We start from the raw sequence: 21,169 nt of genomic DNA, 5'->3' as shown, positions 1-21,169 counted from the left end.
TTCTGTAGAATTAATCTGATGTATGTTGAGATGAATATACTTCAGTTGAGAGGTTTTTGACAATAAAAGAGCTTAACATTTTAAATCAGTCTACTGATACACAGATAGGAATGTGTAATAATTCTATATGTATATTTTCTTTTGTTTAGGTAAAATGGACCATGGAAGTAATTTGCTATGGACTGACCCTTCCATTGGATGGAGAGACTGTAAAATATTGTGTTGATGTATATACTGACTGGATTATGGCTTTAGTGTTGCCGAAAGATTCTATTCCATTGCCAGTTATTAAAGAGCCTAATCTATATGTTCAAAGTATACTAAAACACCTGCAGAATCTTTTTGTACCAAGGTAAGCTATACTAGTCTATCTGGCCTGTTATCAGGATCATAATAAACTACTCATCAATGTTACTTTTTTATATTATAGGAACTGATTTCATTGTTAGACCTTTGAACAGTAGCTTTCATTACTTGTTCAGTTAAAGAGTGTGTTAATATGAATGAGAGAGATGAGCTTATATAATGTTTACTAGGACTCTTTAACAAGTGTGTGTTCACTTTAACGGCTTTTGGCTTCGCTTCTAAGATCTGATAGCTATTAGACGTTAAAATACTGTGACCCTTTTCCCTTCCAGTCGGAAAAAACCATACTTTTTGCCTAACATACTTCTTATCTCCACTTAAGCTAAAGGCAACTAAGCCATCTACTTTAAAATGAATCTTTCTTATGAGAGAATGAAGACATTGAAGTAAGCAGATTTGAAATTATAGGCACATTTGTAGTAGGCCAAAAGAATACTCTTGACAGTTTGTTACTGAGTTTTTCCCCTATCTCTGCGGCAGAGACCTTAAATATTGTAATGTAAGATTGCCTTACTTGTGCCTAAAACATTTTTTCCCATTCTAAAAGAATTATATGTCACTATAAAGGATTTTGGAAATATAGAAAATAATGGAGAAGAAAGCATTAGTTGCCTACCTATTTGTAGGGATTTCCTTTGAGAAAAATCTGTTTTCAGCTGTTTTTTATGTCTGGAAGGGGCAAGTGGGCTTCCCTCCTTTTGGAAAAGTTCTGGTTAGGGCTTTTGGTCTGTCAGATGATGAGGACTTTGAATCATACAAAAACCAGCCCTGTAAATTTTAACTTTTTAAATTTAGAAGGAAGATTACTTTGGAAAATCTGAATTAAAAAAGAGGAATCTCCATTAAGAGCTCTGGTCTATAGGATCAGTTGTACAAACATACCTCAAGATATTGCAGGTTTGGTTGCAGACCACCACAATAAAGCGATCATTGAAATAAAGCAAGTCACATGAATTTTTTGGTTTCCCAGTGCGTAAAAGTTTTTATACTATACTGTAGTCTGTAAACATGCAATAGCATTATGTCTAAAAAAACAATTACATATTTTGATTAAAAAATACTGGCATTGCTGAAAAATGCTAACCATCTGAGCCTTTAGTAAACTGAAATCTTTTTGCTGGTGGAGGGTCCTGCCTCAGTGCGATGGCTGCTGACTGATCAGGGTGGTGGTTGCTGAAGCTTGGGTGGCTGTGGCGATGTGTTAAAATAAGACAACAGTGAAGTCTGCCACATTGATTGACTCTTCAGTTCATGAACGATTTGTCTGTAGCATGCAATGTTTTTTGATAGCATTTTACCTACAGTAGTTCTTTCAAAATTGGAGTTAATCCTCTCAGACCCTGCTGCCGCTTTATCAACTAAGTTTATGTAATATTCTAAATTGTTTGTTGTCATTTCAATAATTTTCACAGCATCTTCACTGGGAGTAGATTCCATCTCAGGAAACCACTTTCTCTGCTCATCCATAAGAAGCAACTCCTCTTCCATTAAAGTTTTATTATGAGATTGCAGCAATTCAGTCACGTCTTCGGGCTCCACTTCTAATTTTAGTTCTCTTATTATTTCTACCACATCTGCATTTACTTCCACCACTGAAGTCTTGAGCCCCTCAAAGTCATCTGTAAGGGTTGAAATCAACTTCTTCCAGACTCTTATGAATATTGATGTTTTGATCTCTTCCCATGACATAAATATTCTTAATGCCATTTAGAATGGTGAATCCTTTCCAGAGGGTTTTCGCTTTCCTTTGCCCAGATCCATCAGAGGAATCGCTGTCTGTGGCAGCTATAGTCTTAAGAAATGTATTTCTTAAATAATAAAACTTGAAAGTCGAAATTGCTCCTTGATCCGTGGGCAGCAGAATGGATTTTGGGTTAGCAGGCAAACATTAATCTTGTTGTACATCTCAGTGTTGACGGAAAAAACTGCACAGTCGAAAAGTTGAGAATTATGTTTTATTCGGCGGACTTACTGAAGACTATAGCCCGGATACTGTTTCTCAGCTCTGAGGGGCTGTTCCAAAGAGGTAAGGGAGGAGCGAGGATGTATAGGAGCTTTGCTGGGAAAAAACCAACAAAACAAAACTGTGTAGTGGAACATCAAAAGATTACTGCTAATCAAAAAACAGACATCTCAAGTTAATGATTTTAGTGCCTTTCTGTGTATGGGAAGGTGCGAGAGTTTGGGCTCATTGAAATAATTCCTTTGGTATGCATCTTAACTATCTAGGGCCACTATTTTGTTTCTCTCTGTCCTGAAGTCCCCTCATGGTGCACCATGGGAGTGGGGGGGGCATCTGCAGCGGCTGATGGCTTTATGGCCACGATATTGTTTGTTTACTGAAATGGCAGGTGACATTCTTTGTCCACATCCATTAGAGCTCTTGGATGACCCAGGTACATGGTTAATGAGCAGTAATATTTTGAAAGGCATCTTTTTGTCTGAGCAGTAGGTCTCATCAGTGGGCTTAAAATGTTGTAAACAGATGTGCTGGCATCCAGGCTTTATTGTTTCATTTATATGGCACAGGCAGAGTAGATTTAGCATAATTTTTAGGGGCCCTAGGATTTTCAGAATGGTGAATGAGCATTGGCTTCAACTTGAAGTCACCAACTGCATTAGCCCCTAACAAGAGAGTCAGCCTGACCTTTGAAGCTTTGAAGCCAGGAGTTGACTTCTCTCTAGCTATGAAAGTCCTAGATGGCATCTTCTTCCAATAGAAGGCTGTAGGCTGTAGGCTGTTTTGTCTCCATTGAAAATTTGTTGTTTAGTGTGGCCACTTTAATTATCTTGGCTAGATCTTCTGGATAACTTGCTATGGCTTTTACATTAGCAATTGCCGCTTCATCTTGCACTTTTTTTTTTTTTTTTTTAAATGGAGACATTTCCTTAAACTTCATGAACCAGCCTCTGCTGGCTTCAGACTTTCCTTCTGCAGCTTCCTCACTGCTCTCAGACTTCATAGAACTGAAGAGAGTTAGGGGCTTGCTCTGGATTAGGTTTTGGCTTAAGGCAGTGTTGTGGCTGGTTTGATCTTCTATCCAGACACTAAAACTTTCTTCATATCAGTAGTAAGCCTGTTTCTCTTCTTATCATTTGTGTGTTCACTGGAGTAGCACTTCTGATTTCCTTCAGGAACTTTTCCTTTGCATTCACAATTTGGCTAATTGGTGCAAGAGGCCTAGCTTCCAGCCTGTCTTGGCTTTTGACTTGCCTTCCTCACTAAGCTTAATCATTTCTATCTTTTTACAATGTTGTGTTAGATTCTGGTGTACAGCAAAGTGATTCAGTTTTTTGTGTATATATATATATATATATACACACACACACATACATATATAAACACACACAAATATATGTATATTCTTTTTCAGATTCTTTTCCATTATAGGTTATTACAGGGTACTGAATATGGTTCCCTGTGCTATAAGGTAGGTCCTTGTTGTTTCTAGCTTTTGATTTAAAGTGAGAAACATGATTCTTCCTTTCACTTGAACACTTAGAGGCCATTGTAGGGTTATTAAATGGCCTAATTTTAACATTGCTATCTCTCAGGGAATAGGGAGGCCTGAGGAGAGGGAGAGAGCAGGAAAATGGCCGGTCAGTGGAGCAGTCAGAACACACACAACATTTATCAGTTAAGTTCGCTGTCTTATATGGGCATGGTTTGTAGTGCCCCAAAACAATTACAATCACCATAACAGATATAATAATGAAAATATTGCGAGAATTACCAAAATGTGGCACAGAGACACAAAGTGAGCAAATGCAGTTGGAAAAATGATGCCGATAGACTTGCTCAATCAATGCAGGATTGCCACAAGTCTTCAATTTGTAAAAAATCTGCAATATCTGTGAAGTGCAACAGAATGGAGTGCAATACAATGAGTTATGCCTGTAAACTCCTTATCTTGTGTGCAATACCTGCTGTAATCTGGCCCCTAACCACATTAGCTGCTGCTAATTCTGCGTGAGCCCTGCTCTTTGGTCAGACTCATAAATTAAACATTCTCCCAAGACTCCTGAAATATCTTCTCCATCATTACCTACTCTTTTGCCATCCTCCTCCTCCTCTCCCTGTCCTAGTTGTCCACATCGCTCTCTTGATGGTTCATCTTAAATTCAGCCTTACCTGGTCATTCAGGCCCATAGTGATCACACCTTCTTTGAGCCTGTAGGGTACTTCCTGTGTACTTCTGGTATCTCTCCAGTTTTATTGCTTATCTTTTAAAATGTGTATGTCTCATTTCCCCATCTAACCAACTTGAGGGTAGGAACTAGGTTGTATATAGTTTGGACTTCCACAGTACCTAGAGCAGTACTGGTATTACATTAGGGTGAATAAAATGCTGGTTGCTTATATTTATTGATTTCAAATAGAATTATAACAGGAATGATGGGAAGTAAGTGGCATATTGTTTGTGGCTAAGCAGGTTCTTCTAAAATGATATAATACTTTTAATGCTTTCTTGTCATCCCATTTAGGAGACTAATTTACTAGGCTTTTTCTTAGTGCGTGGGACAGTCTCATGGATAGTACTGTCACTGTGTTTCTTTCCTCTTTGTACTCTTACCAACTCTCAGTGCTCAGTTAGTTTGTATTGATGAGAAAAATCAACGGCATTTGAGTTAATTAGGCTTTTGCTTTGGCTTTTCTCTTTTTTTTTTTTTTTTTTTTTGCGTTACATGGGCCTCTCACTGTTGTGGCCTCTCCCGTTGCGGAGCACAGGCTCCGGACGCACAGGCTCAACAGCCATGGCTCACGGGCCCAGCCGCTCCGCGGCACGTGGGATCTTCCCAGACCGGGGCACGAACCCGTGTCCCCTGCATCGGCAGGCGGACTCTCAACCACTGCGCCACCAGGGAAGCCCTGGCTTTTCTCTTTTGAGAAACATGACTACCTTATAAATTGTTCATCTTACTGTTTTGGTAATTAGCTTATTTTCTCAAAAGTATGTGTGTGTGCATACTTCTGAGTGGGGGCTAAACTGAGTATTAGAGTTCTCATGGCCAGTAATGTCTTAGGGAGCTGAATATTTTCAGTGCTAAATATTGGGAGTTATGATCTCATCTCTTATTACTGGAAGTTTCTTTTTTTTTTTTTGATTCAGATAGTTCACAAAATTGTCATCAAGTTTACTTAATTAGTTGTTTTTATGAAAACTAACACTCAGAATAGAGGAAACAGCCTCTACTACTTTGCTAGAGATTAAGTCAGAGTGGATGTAACCTTTCTCTTTTTGCCTATCAGTTTTTGGGGGTCTTTTTTGCATAACTGAGTGAAGAGTGACCCATCATTTAAAATTGATTAGTGTTTTCATTGCTCAAATAAACTTCTTTAGAAAATGTGATGTTCTTCTAAAGCAGTGGTCGGCAAACATTTTGTGAAGAGTCATATAGTAAATACTTTAGCCTTTGTGGGCCATACGGTGTCTGTCACAACTATTCAACTCTGCTGGTGTAGAGAAGCAGCCATAGATGATATATAAATAAATGAGCATGGTTGTGTTCCAATAAAACTTTATTTACAAAAACAGATAGCAGGCCAGATTTGACCCATTGGCCATACATAATTCACCACCCCACGTTCTAGAACAGTTTTCTGAAGTTCACAAGTTGCTTTTGAAAATATTAAGGGGAAAGGAACATCTTTGGTGTTTAGACCTTTCTGTTTATTTTCCAGTAAAGATTACCTTGTTTCTCTTAGCTGTAGAAACTTGGACACTTCTTAAATTTAGGCTGTCTGAGTGAGGCTACAGTACCTAAGGAGCAGATGTTTCCTTTTCTGCCACTGGGCAGGTGGTACCTAGAAAGGGTGGGTAGGCCTGGGTTACCATTTGGGAGGCTTCTAGTGTCATTGCTATCTTGCAAGAGTGTCACCCCCAGGACTACTAGTGGTATTTTTGTTTCTTATTCTGGGTTTCCTCTTACATGGCTACATGAGGTTTGGGGCTGGTATGTATTTCTTACTCTTCTTTAGTAGCCAGAGCAACAGACACAAGCTTGAGCCTCATGGCTTCCCATGGACTGGATTCACCTCAAACTGAACATGGGATATCTTCCTGCTCTTGGGGACTCTTGGCTTTTCCTAAGTGAATGTCTCATCATTTTACTTTAGATCTGACTTCTTCAGGGAAAACTTAAGGTTGTCATTTTTTTGCAACTCCAGTGTAAGTTTCTGGTTTTCTGGGTCATGGCCCAGAATCTGAGAATCTTTATTCTAAGGTTTTGATGGGAGTTCTAAGGGCAGTCACTTCATTTTCTGGATTTCTTGAGGCAGCTCTGCGATTCTCTACTCTCATTCAGACATGTTTTATGAATTTGTAACATGAGTCATAATATATAGAAACTTGGCCTCAAGATTTATTTCAGTAGTATTAGTTACTTGTCTTGGGTTTCACATGAGAACTCCGGAGGGCAGTTCATCATTTGCTGATGCAGTGGGTTTACTACGGTTCTTGAAATTCTCAAGGTGATCCACTTTGGACAGTGGGGATAAGGGCTGGAGCTTGGACCTGATATATAGATCTAATTCTGTTGGAGAAAAATGGTCCTGTGGACTAAAAAGCGTTATAAAACTGTTCTTCGGGAGTATCTTGGGTACCTTTGGAGCCTCCATCTTGGGTTATTTTGCCTTTTTTTTTTTTGTAGAGCAGCAGTAGCAGGTGCTCATTTCTGAGGCAATTGCCTCTATATCTCGTCAGTTTTGGGGACCTGTTAGGATATTCCATTCTGTAGGCTCTTCTCTAGCAGACATTAGCTTCAGAGGGACTGTGAGCACTATGAAATCACGTGCAGAATTCTTGTAAATGTGTGTTTAAAATTTTTAAAAAGAATACAAAGGCCATTCTGCTGTGTGAGCAGCGGAAGTGGCTGTGGGTATTTACTCATTCATTCAGCAGAAACCTATTGAGTATCTGTTGTATGCACCAGGCACATTTCACACTTAGAAAATCTAGAAGTGAAGTTTACTTTCTGTTATCCTCTGTCTCCCCAGGAGCTCTTCAAGCTCTTTAAGAGTGGTAGGCTGAGATCCCAGAGGGCCAAACTGTATGACGAGGAAGTAGCTTGGAACTGAAGAGGGTGCATCTAATTCTGTCTGCTGATGCTGTTAGGGAGTATCATTGGATCATTGCTTGCTGTGTCCAAAAGTCTCCTGTCCTTAACTGTTGCATTCTGTCCTTAAGGCTTGTCAGTGATGTCTGTCTGTCTTCTTCAGACAGGAACAGGGCTCCAGTCAGATCCGACTATGCTTACAGGTCCTGAGAGCCATTCAGAAACTGGCCCGTGAGTCATCCATTATGGCCCGAGAAACCTGGGAAGTCTTACTGTTGTTTCTTCTGCAGATTAATGACATACTTCTAGCACCACCAACTGTTCAAGGTTTGTTCATTTTTTTTCTAATTTATTTCTGAGCTCCAAATGCTGTTTACTTTTAGACTCAATGAGTAGTAGACTGTGGGGATTTAAATTTTGGCACTACAGTTGACAAACCAAGATGAACAGTTCTTAGAATGGAAAACCCTCAAAGGCACAATGCAAAGTTATGTTAACTTCAGTGATGATTTTGCTAATATAGGGAGGGACTCAGTGAATTAATGCATGTTTGATAATGACAGTAACAGTAGCTTGTTCAGTATATTAGGATAGAGCCTAAATACGAAACAACTAATGTACCGGATTACAAAGTAGTTATCCAGGTAGACTCTGAAAACTTGATAGCTAGAAGATATTTTGTTTAGCAAATGAACCCTACAGAATCTTAAAGTGTTCTATTTGGAAGTATGACAGTATGTCATTCATTGCCTAGCCATTAAAAAGCCTCCAATTTTATAAGATTTTAGAGTGTATTTTAGACATCCTGCTTTGTATGCACAGTATACACAGACAATAAGTTGATATTTTAGTTCCCTTGTTGCTTATTCATCTGTGTAGTCTCTTTACTAACACATGTGAGTGTGCTTGTGCTCTCACACAAATGCAGTGTCCAGGAAGATATCTTAAAAAAAACCCTAGAATTTTAGTGTAGCAAGGGACCCCATAATAGGAATACCCTGTCTGGTATTGATGATAGCTGGCCAGACACAGATAGTGTGTCTCTCTGCTACACACTCCCCATGGCAGGGATTTCAGCACCATAAGGCCGGCAATCCATCCACTTCGGGGGCTTATTATTGTTGAAACTTCATTTTTGCACATTTGAAATAGGAATCCTTAGAACTTTTCCTTCTCGTCCCAAGTTTGTCTTTTGGAGCCATGCAGAGTACAGACCACTGCTGTTCTTCCTAGTTCCAGGGCTTGGAACAGAGGAGCAGCTCTGTTTTCATGGTTGAGGCTCTGTCCTTCCCAGTACCAGCCCTTGGGCCCGCTTCCCTTGAAAGGGTCGCTTTCAAACACCTGAAGCATTTGATAGCAAAGTTTAGAGGTAAAAAGTCTTGGGTATTTGTTCTGATTCTTTTACTTATTGGCTGTGTGAACTTGGGCAAGCTACTTAAATTTCCTGAACCTGTTTTCTCATCTTCAAAATAGGTATAATCGATAATTGGTAAGAGATATTATAAATACCTGTCCTGCAGAATTAATGTGTATGAGCTGTGTGCACAGAAACTGACTCATAGCAGTCATTCATTATAGACACTCATCCTTTCCCTTCCTCCCTCTGTACTCCTTGTCTCACTGCTGGAAGATTAAGATCTTCAATACAGACCAAGCAGGGCCACTTGAAAACTTTCAAAGTGATAATGGGTTGATGTATCCATGATTTCCTTCATAGGAGCTTCTAAGAATAGTTTTTTGTTCTCACTGTTAAGTTGTTATTTGAAAGTCAAAACTTAACATTGCAGTTAATTTTTTGACCAGTTCTCCCAAGTCACTGTATTAAAGATTCTGCTTTACAAATAAGTATGCCAAAGATGTTTTCTTTTTGTTGGTAAGGTGGCATTGCTGAGAATCTAGCAGAGAAGTTGATTGGTGTTCTCTTTGAGGTTTGGTTACTAGCTTGTACTCGGTGCTTCCCAACACCTCCTTACTGGAAAACAGCCAAGGAGATGGTGGCTAACTGGAGGCACCACCCGGCAGTGGTGGAGCAGTGGAGCAAGGTCATCTGTGCGCTCACTTCAAGGTAAGTTATCATCATCCACTTGCCTTCCTTCATCCGTCTGGCCTTGGGTAGCTTTCCCCTAGTTCTGTGTCTTTCTGGGATTCACAGAGTACATGGTAAAAAGTCTCTATTCTGTGTCTCTCATTACTGTACTTTAGATAGAGAATCAAACCACTTTTTAAAAATAGATATGTCAGTTTGGCTAGTGCCTGTCTAATCTAAAACATTTTAGATTAAGCAAGTATTTTGGAGAGGCAGATAAATTCTGAGCCCTGCCACTCCCACCCCCAAAATCCCACTCTTATTCTGATTATTAGAATATTCATGATCATTATTTTAAAAAAACAAACCAAAGAAAGGTATAACAGAAAGAATTAAGTTCACCAGAAGTCTTATTATATATGTTTATACATAATTTTACAGAAATGGGACCATACTATAATGTTCTCCTGTGTAACCAAAGTAGGCAGTATTTTATTATAATAATTTAACTTTTTTTTTTTTTACCATTTATATATAATGCCATCACTATTCTGTGAGTAAACTGTTAGGCCTCATTTTTTTCAGACTTTTTTTTTTTCATTTCTTTTAATATGACTCTAAAAGTTGAACATTCTTTTTTAAACATAATCACAATACCATTTATCACACCTAAACAAAATGTTAATAGTTTGTTAATATTGGTTAGGCTGTTGAGTGTTCAGATGTCCCTGAATGGCTCAATTTTTTTTATAGTTGATTCCATTGAATCAGAACACAAACAAGGTTTGGACATTGTATTTAGTTGACATGTTTCTTAAGCCTATTTTAAACTGTAGGTTACTGTTCTCTTATTTTTATTTCCTTGCAGTTTTTTTGTTGAACTGGATTGTTTGTCTTATAGAATGCTTCACAGTTTGGATTTTTCTGATTATGTCCTAGTTGTGTTAATTAGCATGTTCCTCTGTCCCCTGTATTTCCTGTCGACTGGTGGTTAGATCTAGAGACTTGATCTGATTCAGATTTGATGGGGGGTAGGGTAGTGGTGGAGGTAAGAACGGATCATTCGTAGGTGGTATCATGTATCAGAAGGTAGACTGATTCTGGTATATCTTTGTGAATGTCAATATTATGAATCTATTTTAAAATAATATATCATTTTATCTTGATTATAAAAGCAATACATGCTTATAATAGAAAATTTGGAAGATGTAGGGGGAAATATCCATCACTTACAAATAACCAAAGTTTGAATGTATTTTTTCTGTTTTCTCTTTTTTTTTTTTTTTTTTTGGTGTGTGGTATGCGGGCCTCTCACTGTTGTGGCCTCTCCCGTTGCGGAGCACAGGCTCCGGATGCGCAGGCCCAGCGGCCATGGCTCACGGGCCCAGCCGCTCCGCGGCATATGGGATCCTCCCAGACCGGGGCACGAACCCGTATCCCCTGCATCGGCAGGCGGACTCTCAACCACTGCGCCACCAGGGAGGCCCTGTTTTCTCTTTTTAAAAAAAATCAATTTGAGATTATTTGATATAGTATTATCTGCTTTTTTTATCTGTTGTCTGATTCTTGTCCCAGTAATTACATGTACCTTTTTTCTTCTTAAATAGATCTCAAGATCATTTTTTAATGGCTTTATAGTTTTTCATTTTATAAATGGAATTATAATTCATTTAATAATTTCCCTGCTGTTTTGATACTTAAGTTTTTCCCTGTGTTTTATTTTAAAAATATTGTTGATATGTGAGTACTTTATACATAGTCTTTGTGTATATTCTGGTTATTTTATTAAGACATCATCTTTAGATTATATAACTATAATGTAATAGATTATAATCATTCTAATTATAATAGGTTAATAATTAGGTCAAAGGGCTTTGAACAGTTTTAATACATTTGGAATATTACTATTTAGTTAAGTAATTGAATTGTCAAATTCATTTTATGGCACACACACCATAAATTCTAAACTTCATTTAAAGTTATATAGCAGTTATTATGAATAAATTATAGCTTAGTTGTGTTGAAGGCGTTTGCAGTGCGATGAATCTTTTAAAAATAATTTAAAGAATTTATTATTTATATTACATGATGGAGATGGGGGGGAGATGCAAAAGGGAGGGGATATGGGAACATATGTATATGTATAACTGATTAAATTTGTTATAAAGCAAAAAAAAAGAATTTATTATTTATATTACATGACTATATAATCAACATAAGCATAATTGTATATTATGATTCTATAATTATTTGTTATTTGCAATTATAAAGTAAACTTCTAGGTAATTTTTAATTTTATAAAGTAATATTTAATTTGTAATTTATGTTATAATATATATTATAAAATTATATTATGTATAATTATATACACCATTGGATGTTACATGTTATACATATTATAATGTTATATACAAGAGGTATTATAAAATTTATATGAGATATATTTAATTTATAAAATCACTTATTTGATAATTATAATAAAATCATATAAGTAAAATAAACTTAGAGTTAAATACATAAATTTATAAAATTATAAAGAAATTTTATAAGTAAATAAAATAAACTTATAAATTATATAACTTAAAAATATATGAACTAAATTATAAATAACATTAATTATTTAAAAAAAGAAATACATGTTTTAAATAATCCTTTACAAAACTGGAAATCCTCTTCCAGTTTATCTATTTTATAAACAAGGGTTTTCATTTATTTTATTCACTTCAGTGAGGTATAATACAGGTTTCATCTATTTTCTCTTATCATATTTCTCTTAGTATATTTTAATGCTTGAATATATTTTCCATTCTGTTACAAAATGAACTTGGTGGTGGGTTTTTTTTTATTTTCTAGATTGCTACGCTTTACATATGGTCCTTCATTTCCTCCATTTAAAGTTCCCGATGAAGATGCCAGTCTGATCCCTCCTGAAATGGATAATGAGTGTGTTGCACAGACATGGTTTCGCTTTTTACATATGTTAAGGTACTGTTGTTGTTGTATTTCATGTGGTTTTTACGCAGTGAGTGTCTTAGGGCAGGAATGGTGCTATAACTCCTTGTTGGAGTTCACAGTGTGGCTGTTAAGCCCAGTCATCAGATGGAGCCAAATTGGACAACACACACATCTACATCATGTGCCCCTGCTCTCCCTGTCCCAGCAGGGTCAGGCTGTCCTCAGCTGCTCTTGGGCCACACTCTCTAGAGGCTTGTTCCCTGCAGTAGGTGCAGCATTTGTTCTCTTGCCTGTTGGTGCAGCTTGGATGATGATCTCTCTCCCAGGACTTTGTCACATTCTGTGGGGACTGGAGACTAGCTTGTTCCTCTCTATGACCAGCACTTACTGGTCAGTCTGGCTCTCAGGACCTCTCTTCTAGTAGCGTTGTTTAAAATTTCACTGAGGGTACACCATAAAATTTCACAGAGGGACAAATTGCTAAAAGTAATACTTCATGCTCTTTCTTTTTTTATAGTAATTCTATTCAATTCAATTTCATTGCTTCCTACCTTTCTCTCTACTAGCCCCATCCTTGTGCTCTGTGGGACTTTGGTTCTGTTGTATACTGTCTTGATTTGTAAACTTCTTCCTTGCATATCTTTTCTTTCTGGTTTGACGAGCCTCATTTTTCTATTTGTGTATTAGTGATTCTAAATTACTCTGTATGACCTGTTTATGCATTAGGGATCTTAACCATTTTCTATCATGTTTTTTTCAGTTTGTATTGTGTGTTTTTCATATTTCAGTGAGTTTAGTTTATTTTTTTTAATCTGTCTTTTTCTGTGATTATTTTCTGTTTCCTTTAAGATTAGAAAGTCTTTCTCTGTTCTTTGATCAGATAGATATTCACCTATGATTTCTTCTGACTTTGTTTCCTTTGTGCCATTAAGTTCCTTTATATATATGGGTTTTGTCTTTGGGTCACATATTCCATTGATCTTTGAATTCATTCTTATAGGAGATTAACACTTTTAATTATTTTAACCTTATAATAGTTATTGATATTTGGTGGGACTAATATCTTTTTCCCAAAAACATTTCTTGGAATATTTTTTAAAATCTCTTTTGCCTGTTTAACATTTTAGATGACTTTTAGAATCCACTTGACATGTTACAAAACACAAGTGAACAGAAGAACCCCACAAAACCTTTTGGGGTTTGGAGTGTGTATTAATTAGGGTAAGGAACATGTCCTCCTTTAGCAGATGAACCTGAAAATCTTAGTGGCTTAGTACAGTATGTTTCATAAAGTCTTGGGTAAGGAGCAACTCTGCTTAGGTAGTTGTTCAGGGACCCAGGCTGGCAGAGTCTCTGCCATCTTCAACATGTGGCTTTATTAGGGCCTTAACTTTGTAGGCAGGTGCCTCTGTATCTGGCTAGAAGATGGAAAAGAGAGAGAGCAAGGAAAATTGTGTGGAAGGTTTTCATGGACCAGCTCCTGAAGTGTAATGTAAATCAATGCTACCCATATTCCATTGGCTGGAACTCAGATGTATGCCACACTTAATAGCAAGAGAACATAGGAGGAAAAGAGAAGCTAGTGAACATCTAACCAGACTCTGCCAAAGATGAGAATTGCATTACGCTTGTATTTATATTTAGGAACAGCTGATATCTTAATATATTGTGTTTGCTTTTCTAAGAGTAGGTATTTTTCGTTTTTAGAATCTTATTTAATTAATTTATTCATTTAGGTTGTGTTGGGTCTTTGTTGCTGTGCATGGGCTTTCTCTAGTTGAGGCAAGCGGGGGCTACTCTTCATTGCGGTGTGCAGGCTTCTCATTGTCATGGCTTCTCGTTGCAGAGCACAGGCTCTGGAGCGCAGGCTCAGTAGTTGTGGTGCACGGGCTTAGTTGCTCCACAGCATGTGGGATCTTCCCGGGCTAGGGATCAAACCCATGTCCCCTACATTGGCAGGCGGTTCTTAACCACTGCACCACCAGCGAAGCCCCTAGAATCTTAAATATCTTGCAGAAGTGTTTTGTAGTTTTCTTCACAGAGATCTGCATAATTTTTTTCGTTTTACCATTATTCCTATGTATTTATTGCTGATGTTGTGAAAGGCTAACTTTTTTCTAATGTTAAATCTTGTAAGTGGCTATTGCTGCTGTAAAGAAAATGTTTTACTTATTTTATTTTTGTATATTTTTTATATACTTGGGATTTAAAAATGCTCTGAGTATTTCACTGATTCTTTTTAAATTTCTAGATATAATGAATACATATCTGCAAATAAATGTCTCCTTTCTAGTAATTCATACTCGAATCTGTGGTAATTAATTATAAGTGCTTTGATTGCAGTAATATCTGTATATGAGTTCATGTTCTGCTACTTTTTTCTTTGTGAACTTGAGCAAAAAGTTTAGTCTCTCTGAGTCTCAGTCTCTTTTTAATCTATACAATGGGGATAATAATAGTATCCATCTTGTTATAAGCACTGAAGAAAAAGTATGTAAAACAGTACATCTAATGCTTGAAAAGTTGCCATTGTTGTTATAATTATTTTTGTATGTGTTTTACTACATTAGGCAGAATTTCTAGAACATTGTTGAGTTAAAATGATACTGTTTTGGCATCCTTCTTTCATTCTGATTTTCATTGGAATGCCTCTATTGTGTGAAATTTTGAGTGGGATATTGGTTGTTGATATTAGATAGTTATTCTTTTTTATGTTCCTGATTTCCTAAGCAATTAAAAAATTTTGAATTTAAAAATATAAGTAAAATCAGAAATAGTACTGAATTATTTTCAAATCATATTTTGGTGTCCATTTAAGCAATTAAATGTTTTTTCTTCTTTTACCTATTGATAGTATGTTAATTTTTCCCCAATACTGAATCATCCTTCATTGTTTAGAGCAAAATTCTGCTTGGTTATGGAATGCTGTTCTATTGAATCATCCTTCATTCTTTAGAGAAAACTTGTGCTTGGTTATGGAATGCTATTTTAATGTTTTCCCAAATTATCTCCGTTTCTATTTTTTGACTAATTTATATTTTGGTAACTTAAATAGGAAACTACCTATCTTTTTCTATGCTCTGTTGCATGAAAGTTATATATTCCTTAAGAGTTTGTAGTTCTTGGATAACCTTTTCCTGTTCCTTCACTATTAATTGATCTCTTCAGGCTCTATCTTTGTTCTTGAGCTGAAAGATTTTAGTATTTTAGTCAGGGTTTTTTTGATATACAGAATAGGAACTTACTTAAACAAATGAAAAAGAGGGGTTATTGTGTGATGATAGAGCAGTCTCACTGGGCTCCAGGAAGCAGTGAACATTCAATCATGATAGGGAGGGATCAAGGCAGCCTTGAGACAGGCTGCTCTATTGTCTGTCTCTTGGCTTTTTTGCTCTTCTTGTGCATATGCACTGCTCTCTTTCTCTGGCAGGCTCCCCCTGAACCCCTGTTTCATTCTCTCCAGTTTTCAATATTAAACAGATGAATTAAGCAGAGCTCTGCTGGACTGAGGTGTAGTCCATTCCAAGCTTACTGCTTATTTTTCTAATTTTTGAACAGAGAACTATAATCCCCAGTAGGTACTGCTTCTAGAGACTTCTTATCTTCCCTACACCACATAGTAGACCACAGTTCTTTGGATACAGTGTACTAACACTAGAAGCCCCTTTTCCGTACATGCACACATACGCCCCTGTCCCCACTTGCAGTTATGTGAAGTTCAGAGTCTGAGTAGATGGGAAAAGGTTTCAAAGGTCCAGGGCATCTATAAACCACTGATTTATGTTTCTCAGCCTAGTTCTTTTTGTCTTGAAGCTGGTGGAAGTTCTTTCCAGGTGCTGGCTGTAGGTTGACTAACAATATTACCTTGGGTTGGAAAGGCTGTTTAATGGACAGTTAAGCAGACTATTTTGAGTGGAAGCCTAAATCTATTTTTTAATGGAAATGTTTAAAATTATTTATATATAAAATATACCTCAAACCCATTGTTTTAAATACATTGAAATGGGTCTGCTGCCCTATCCTACCCATCTACCACACATGCTGGGATGTTGCTCCAGGACCTTACTTCAGACATCCGTGTGGCTAACAGGGTTTTGGTGCTCCGGCCTGGTGTCACGCCTGAGCCTCCAAGGTGAGAAAGCCAAGTCCAGGACATTGGACCACCAGAGACCGCCCGGCCCATGTAATATCAGTCAGCGAGAGCTCTCCCAGAGATCTCCATCTCAATGCTAAGACCCAGCTCCACCCAACGGCCAGCAAGCTTCAGCTTGGCTGGATGCCATGCCAAACAACTAACAAGACAGGAACACATGCATTAGCAGAGAGGCTGCCTAAAATCATACTAAGTTCACAGACACCCCAAAACACACCACTGGACGCAGCCCTGCCCACCAGAAAGACAAGATCCAGCCCCACCCACCAGAACACAGGCACCAGTTCCCTCCACTAGGAATCCTACACAAGCCACTGAACCAACCTCACCCACTGGGGGCAGACACCAAAAACAACGGGAACTACGAGCCTGCAGCCTGCGAAAAGGAGACTCCAAACACAGTAAGTTAAACAAAATGAGACAACAGAGAAATGTGAGCAGATGAAGGAGCAAGGTAAAAACCCACCAGACCAAACAAATGAAGAGGAAATAGGCAGCCTACCTGAAAAAGAATTCAGAGTAGTGATAGTAAAGAGGATCCAAAATCTTCAAAATAGAATGGAGAAAATACAAGAAATGTTTACAAGGACCTAGAAGAGCTGAAGAGCAAATAAACAATGATGAATAACACAATAAATGAAATTAAAAATTTTGTAGAAGGAATCAATAGCAGAATAACTGAGGCAGAAGAACGGATAAGTGACCTAGAAGATAAAATAGTGGAAATAACTACTGCAGAGCAGAATAAGGAAAAAAGAATGAAAAGAATTGAGGACAGTCTCAGAGACCTCTGGGACAACATTAAACACACCAACATTCGAATTATAGGGGTCCCAGAAGAAGAAGAGAAAAAGAAAGGGTCTGAGAAAATCTTCGAAGAGATTATAGTTGAAAACTTCCCTAATGTGGGAAGGGAAAGAGTCAATCAAGTCCAGGAAGCACAGAGAGTCCCATACAGGATAAATCCAAGGAGAAACATGCCAAGACACATATTAATCAAACTATCGAAAATTAAGTACAAAGAAAAAAATACTAAAAGCAGCAAGGGAAAAGCAACAAATAACATACAAGGGAATCTCCATAAGATTAACAACTGATCTTTCAGCAGAAACTCTGCAAGCCAGAAGGGAGTGGCAGGACATATTTAAAGTGATGAAAGGGAAAAACCTACAACCAAGATTACTCTACCCAGCAAGGATCTCATTCAAATTCAACGGAGAAATTAAAACCTTTATAGACAAGCAAAAGTTAAGAGAATTCAGCACAACCAAACAAGCTTTACAACAAATGCTAAAGGAACTTCTCTAGGCAGGAAACACAAGAGAAGGAAGAGACCTACAAAAACCCAAAACAACAAAGAAAATGGTAATAGGAACATACATATCAATAATTACCTTAAATGTAAATGGATTAAATGCTCCAACCAAAAGACATAGACTGGCTGAATGGATACAAAAACAAGACCCATATATATGCTGTCTACAAGAGACCCACTTCAGACCTAGCAACACATACAGACTGAAAGTGAGGAGGTGGAAAAAGATATTCCATGCAAATGGAAATCAGAAGAAAACTGGAGTAGCAATTCTCATATGAGACAAAATAGACTTTAAAATAAAGACTGTTACAAGAGACAAAGAAGGACACTACATAATAATCAAGGGATCAATCCAAGAAGAAGATATAACAATTGTAAATATTTATGCACCCAACATAGGAGCACCTCAATACATAAGGCAAATGCTAACAGCCATAAAAGGGGAAATTGACAGTAACACAACCATAGTAGGGGACTTTAACACCCCACTTTCACCAATGGACAGATGATCCAAAATGAAAATAAATAAGGAAACACAAGCTTGAAATGACACATTAGGCAAGATGGACTTAATTGATATTTATAGGACATGCCATCCAAAAACAACAGAATACACTTTCTTCTCAAGTGCTCATAGAACATTCTCCAGGATAGATCATATCTTGGGTCACAAATCAAGCCTTGGTAAATTTAAGAAAGTTGGAATTGTATCAAGTATCTTTTCTGACCACAACGCTATGAGACTGGATAATCAATTACAGGAAAAAAACTGTAAAAACTCCAAACACATGGAGGCTAAACAATACGTTACTAGATAACCAAGAGATCACTGAAGAAATCAAAGAGGAAATCAAAAAATAATTTGAAACAAATTATTTTGTTTCAAATGACAAATGACAATGAAAACACGGCGACCCAAAACCTATGGGATGCAGCAAAAGCAGTTCTAAAAGGGAAGTTTATAGCAATACAGTCCTACCTCAAGAAACAAGACAAATCTCAAATAAACAACATAACCTTACACCTAAAGCAGTTAGAGAAAGAAGAACAAAATAAACCCCAAAGTTAGCAGAAGGAAAGAAATCATAAAGATCAGAAATAAATGAAAAAGAAATGAAGGAAACAATAGCAAAGGTCAATAAAACAAAAAGCTGGTTCTTTGAGAAGATAAACAAAATTGATAAACCACCTGCCAGACTGATCAAGAAAAAAAGGGAGGAGACTCAAATCAACAGAATTAGAACTGAAAAAGGAGAAGTAACAACTGACACTGCAGAAATACAAAGGATCATGAGAGATTACTACAAGCAACTGTATGCCAATGAAATGGACAACCTGGAAGAAATGGACAAATTTTTAGAAAAGCACAACCTTCCAAGACTGAACCTGGAAGAAATTGAAAATATAAACAGACCAATCACAAGCACTGAAGTTGAAACTGATTAAAAAGCTTTCAACAAACAAAAGCCCAGGACCAAATGGCTTCACAGGCGAATTCTATCAAACATTTAGAGAAGAGCTAACACCTATCCTTCTCAAACTCTTCCAAAATATAGCAGAGGAGGGAGCACTCCCAAACTCGTTCTACGAGGCCACCAATCACCCTGATACCAAACCCAAAGATGTCACAGAAAAAGAAGACTACATGCCAGTATTACTGATGAACATAGATGCAAACATCCTCAACAAAATACTAGCAGACAGAATCCAACAGCACATTAAAAGGATCATACACCATGATCAAGTGGGGTTTATCCCAGGAATGCAAGGATTCTTCAGTATATGCAAATCAATCAATGTGATATACCATACTAACAGATTGAAGGATAAAAACCATATGATCATCTCAACATATGCAGAAAAAGCTTTCGACAAAATCAACACCCATTTATGATAAAAACTTCAGAAAGCAGGTATAGAGGGAACCTACCTCAACATGATAAAGGCCTTATATGACAAACCCACAGCCAATATCGTTCTCAATGGTGAAAAACTGAAACCATTTCCTGTACGATCAGGAACAAGACAAGGTTGCCCACTCTCACCACTGTTATTCAACATAGTTTTGGAAGTTTTAGCCATGGCATTCAGAGAAGCAAAAGAAATAAAAGGAATCCAAATCAGAAAAGAAGTAAAACTGTCACTGTTTGCAGATGACATGATACTATACATAGAGAATCCTAATGTTGCTACCAGAAAACTACTAGAGCTAATCAGTGAACTTGGTAAAGTAGCAGGATACAAAATTAATGCACAGAAACCTCTTGCATTCCTGTACACTAATGATGAAAAATCTGAAAGAGAAGTTAAGGAAACACTCCCATTTACCATTGCAACAAAAAGAATAAAATACTTAGGAATAAACCTATCTAAGGAGACAAAAGACCTGAATGCAGAAAACTATAAGACACTGATGAAAGAAATTAAAGACGATATAAACAGGTGGAGAGATATACCATATTCTTGGACTGGAAGAATCAACATTGTGAAAATGACTATACTACCCAAAGCAATCTACAGATTCAATGCAATACTCATCGAACTACCAATGGCATTTTTCACAGAACTAGAACAAAAAGTTTTGAAATTTGTATGGAAACACAAAGACCCCAAATAGCCAAAGCAATCTTGAGAAAGAAAAACGGAGCTGGAGGAATCAGGCTCCCTGACTTCAGACTCTACTATGAAGCTACAGTAATCAGGACAGTATGGTACTGGCACAAAAAACGGACATATAGATGACTGGAACAGGATAGAAAGCCCAGAGATAAACCCACACACATATGGTCACCTCATCTTTGATAAAGGAGGCAAGAATATACAATGGAGAAAAGACAGCCTCTTCAACCAGTGGTACTGGGAAAACTGGACAGCTACATGTAAAAGAATGAAATTAGAATACTTCCTAGCACCATACACAAAAATAAACTCAAAATGGATTAAAGACTTAAATGTAAGGCCAGACACTATAAAACTCTGAGAGGAACACATAGGCAGAACACTCTTTGACATAAATCACAGCAAGATCTTTTTTGATCCACCTCTTGGAGAAATGGAAATAAAAACAAAAATAAACAAATGGGACCTAATGAAACTTAAAAGCTTTTGCACAGCAAAGGAAACCATAAACAAGATGAAAAGACAACCCTCAGAATTGGAGAAAATATTTGCAAACGAAGCACCTGACAAAGGATTAATCTCCAAAATATACAAGCAGTTCACACAGCTCAATATCAAAAAAACAAACAACCCAATCCAAAAATGGGTGGAAGACCTAAACAGACATTTCTCCAAA

At 37.2% G+C, this 21,169-nt stretch overlaps 1 protein-coding gene across 2 annotated transcripts in view; it reads left to right on the top strand.

Annotated features, from left to right (window-relative positions):
- Positions 1-21,169, top strand: part of RALGAPB (Ral GTPase activating protein non-catalytic subunit beta) — a 103,111-nt gene that overhangs the window by 24,851 nt on the left and 57,091 nt on the right. For both annotated transcript variants that reach the window (XM_081255473.1, XM_081255472.1), the window contains exons 3-6: positions 150-352; positions 7,586-7,749; positions 9,301-9,487; positions 12,302-12,433. In XM_081255473.1, coding sequence (XP_081111599.1) covers positions 150-352; positions 7,586-7,749; positions 9,301-9,487; positions 12,302-12,433 — 686 coding nt within the window. The remainder of the gene's footprint in view (positions 1-149; positions 353-7,585; positions 7,750-9,300; positions 9,488-12,301; positions 12,434-21,169) is intronic.

The sequence above is a fragment of the Mesoplodon bidens genome (assembly GCF_964165515.1).
Source record: "Mesoplodon bidens genome assembly, chromosome: 15".
Lineage (NCBI taxonomy): Eukaryota > Metazoa > Chordata > Mammalia > Artiodactyla > Ziphiidae > Mesoplodon > Mesoplodon bidens.
Note: the sequence above shows the minus strand (reverse complement) of the source record. Positions and strands in the feature narration are given on the sequence as shown.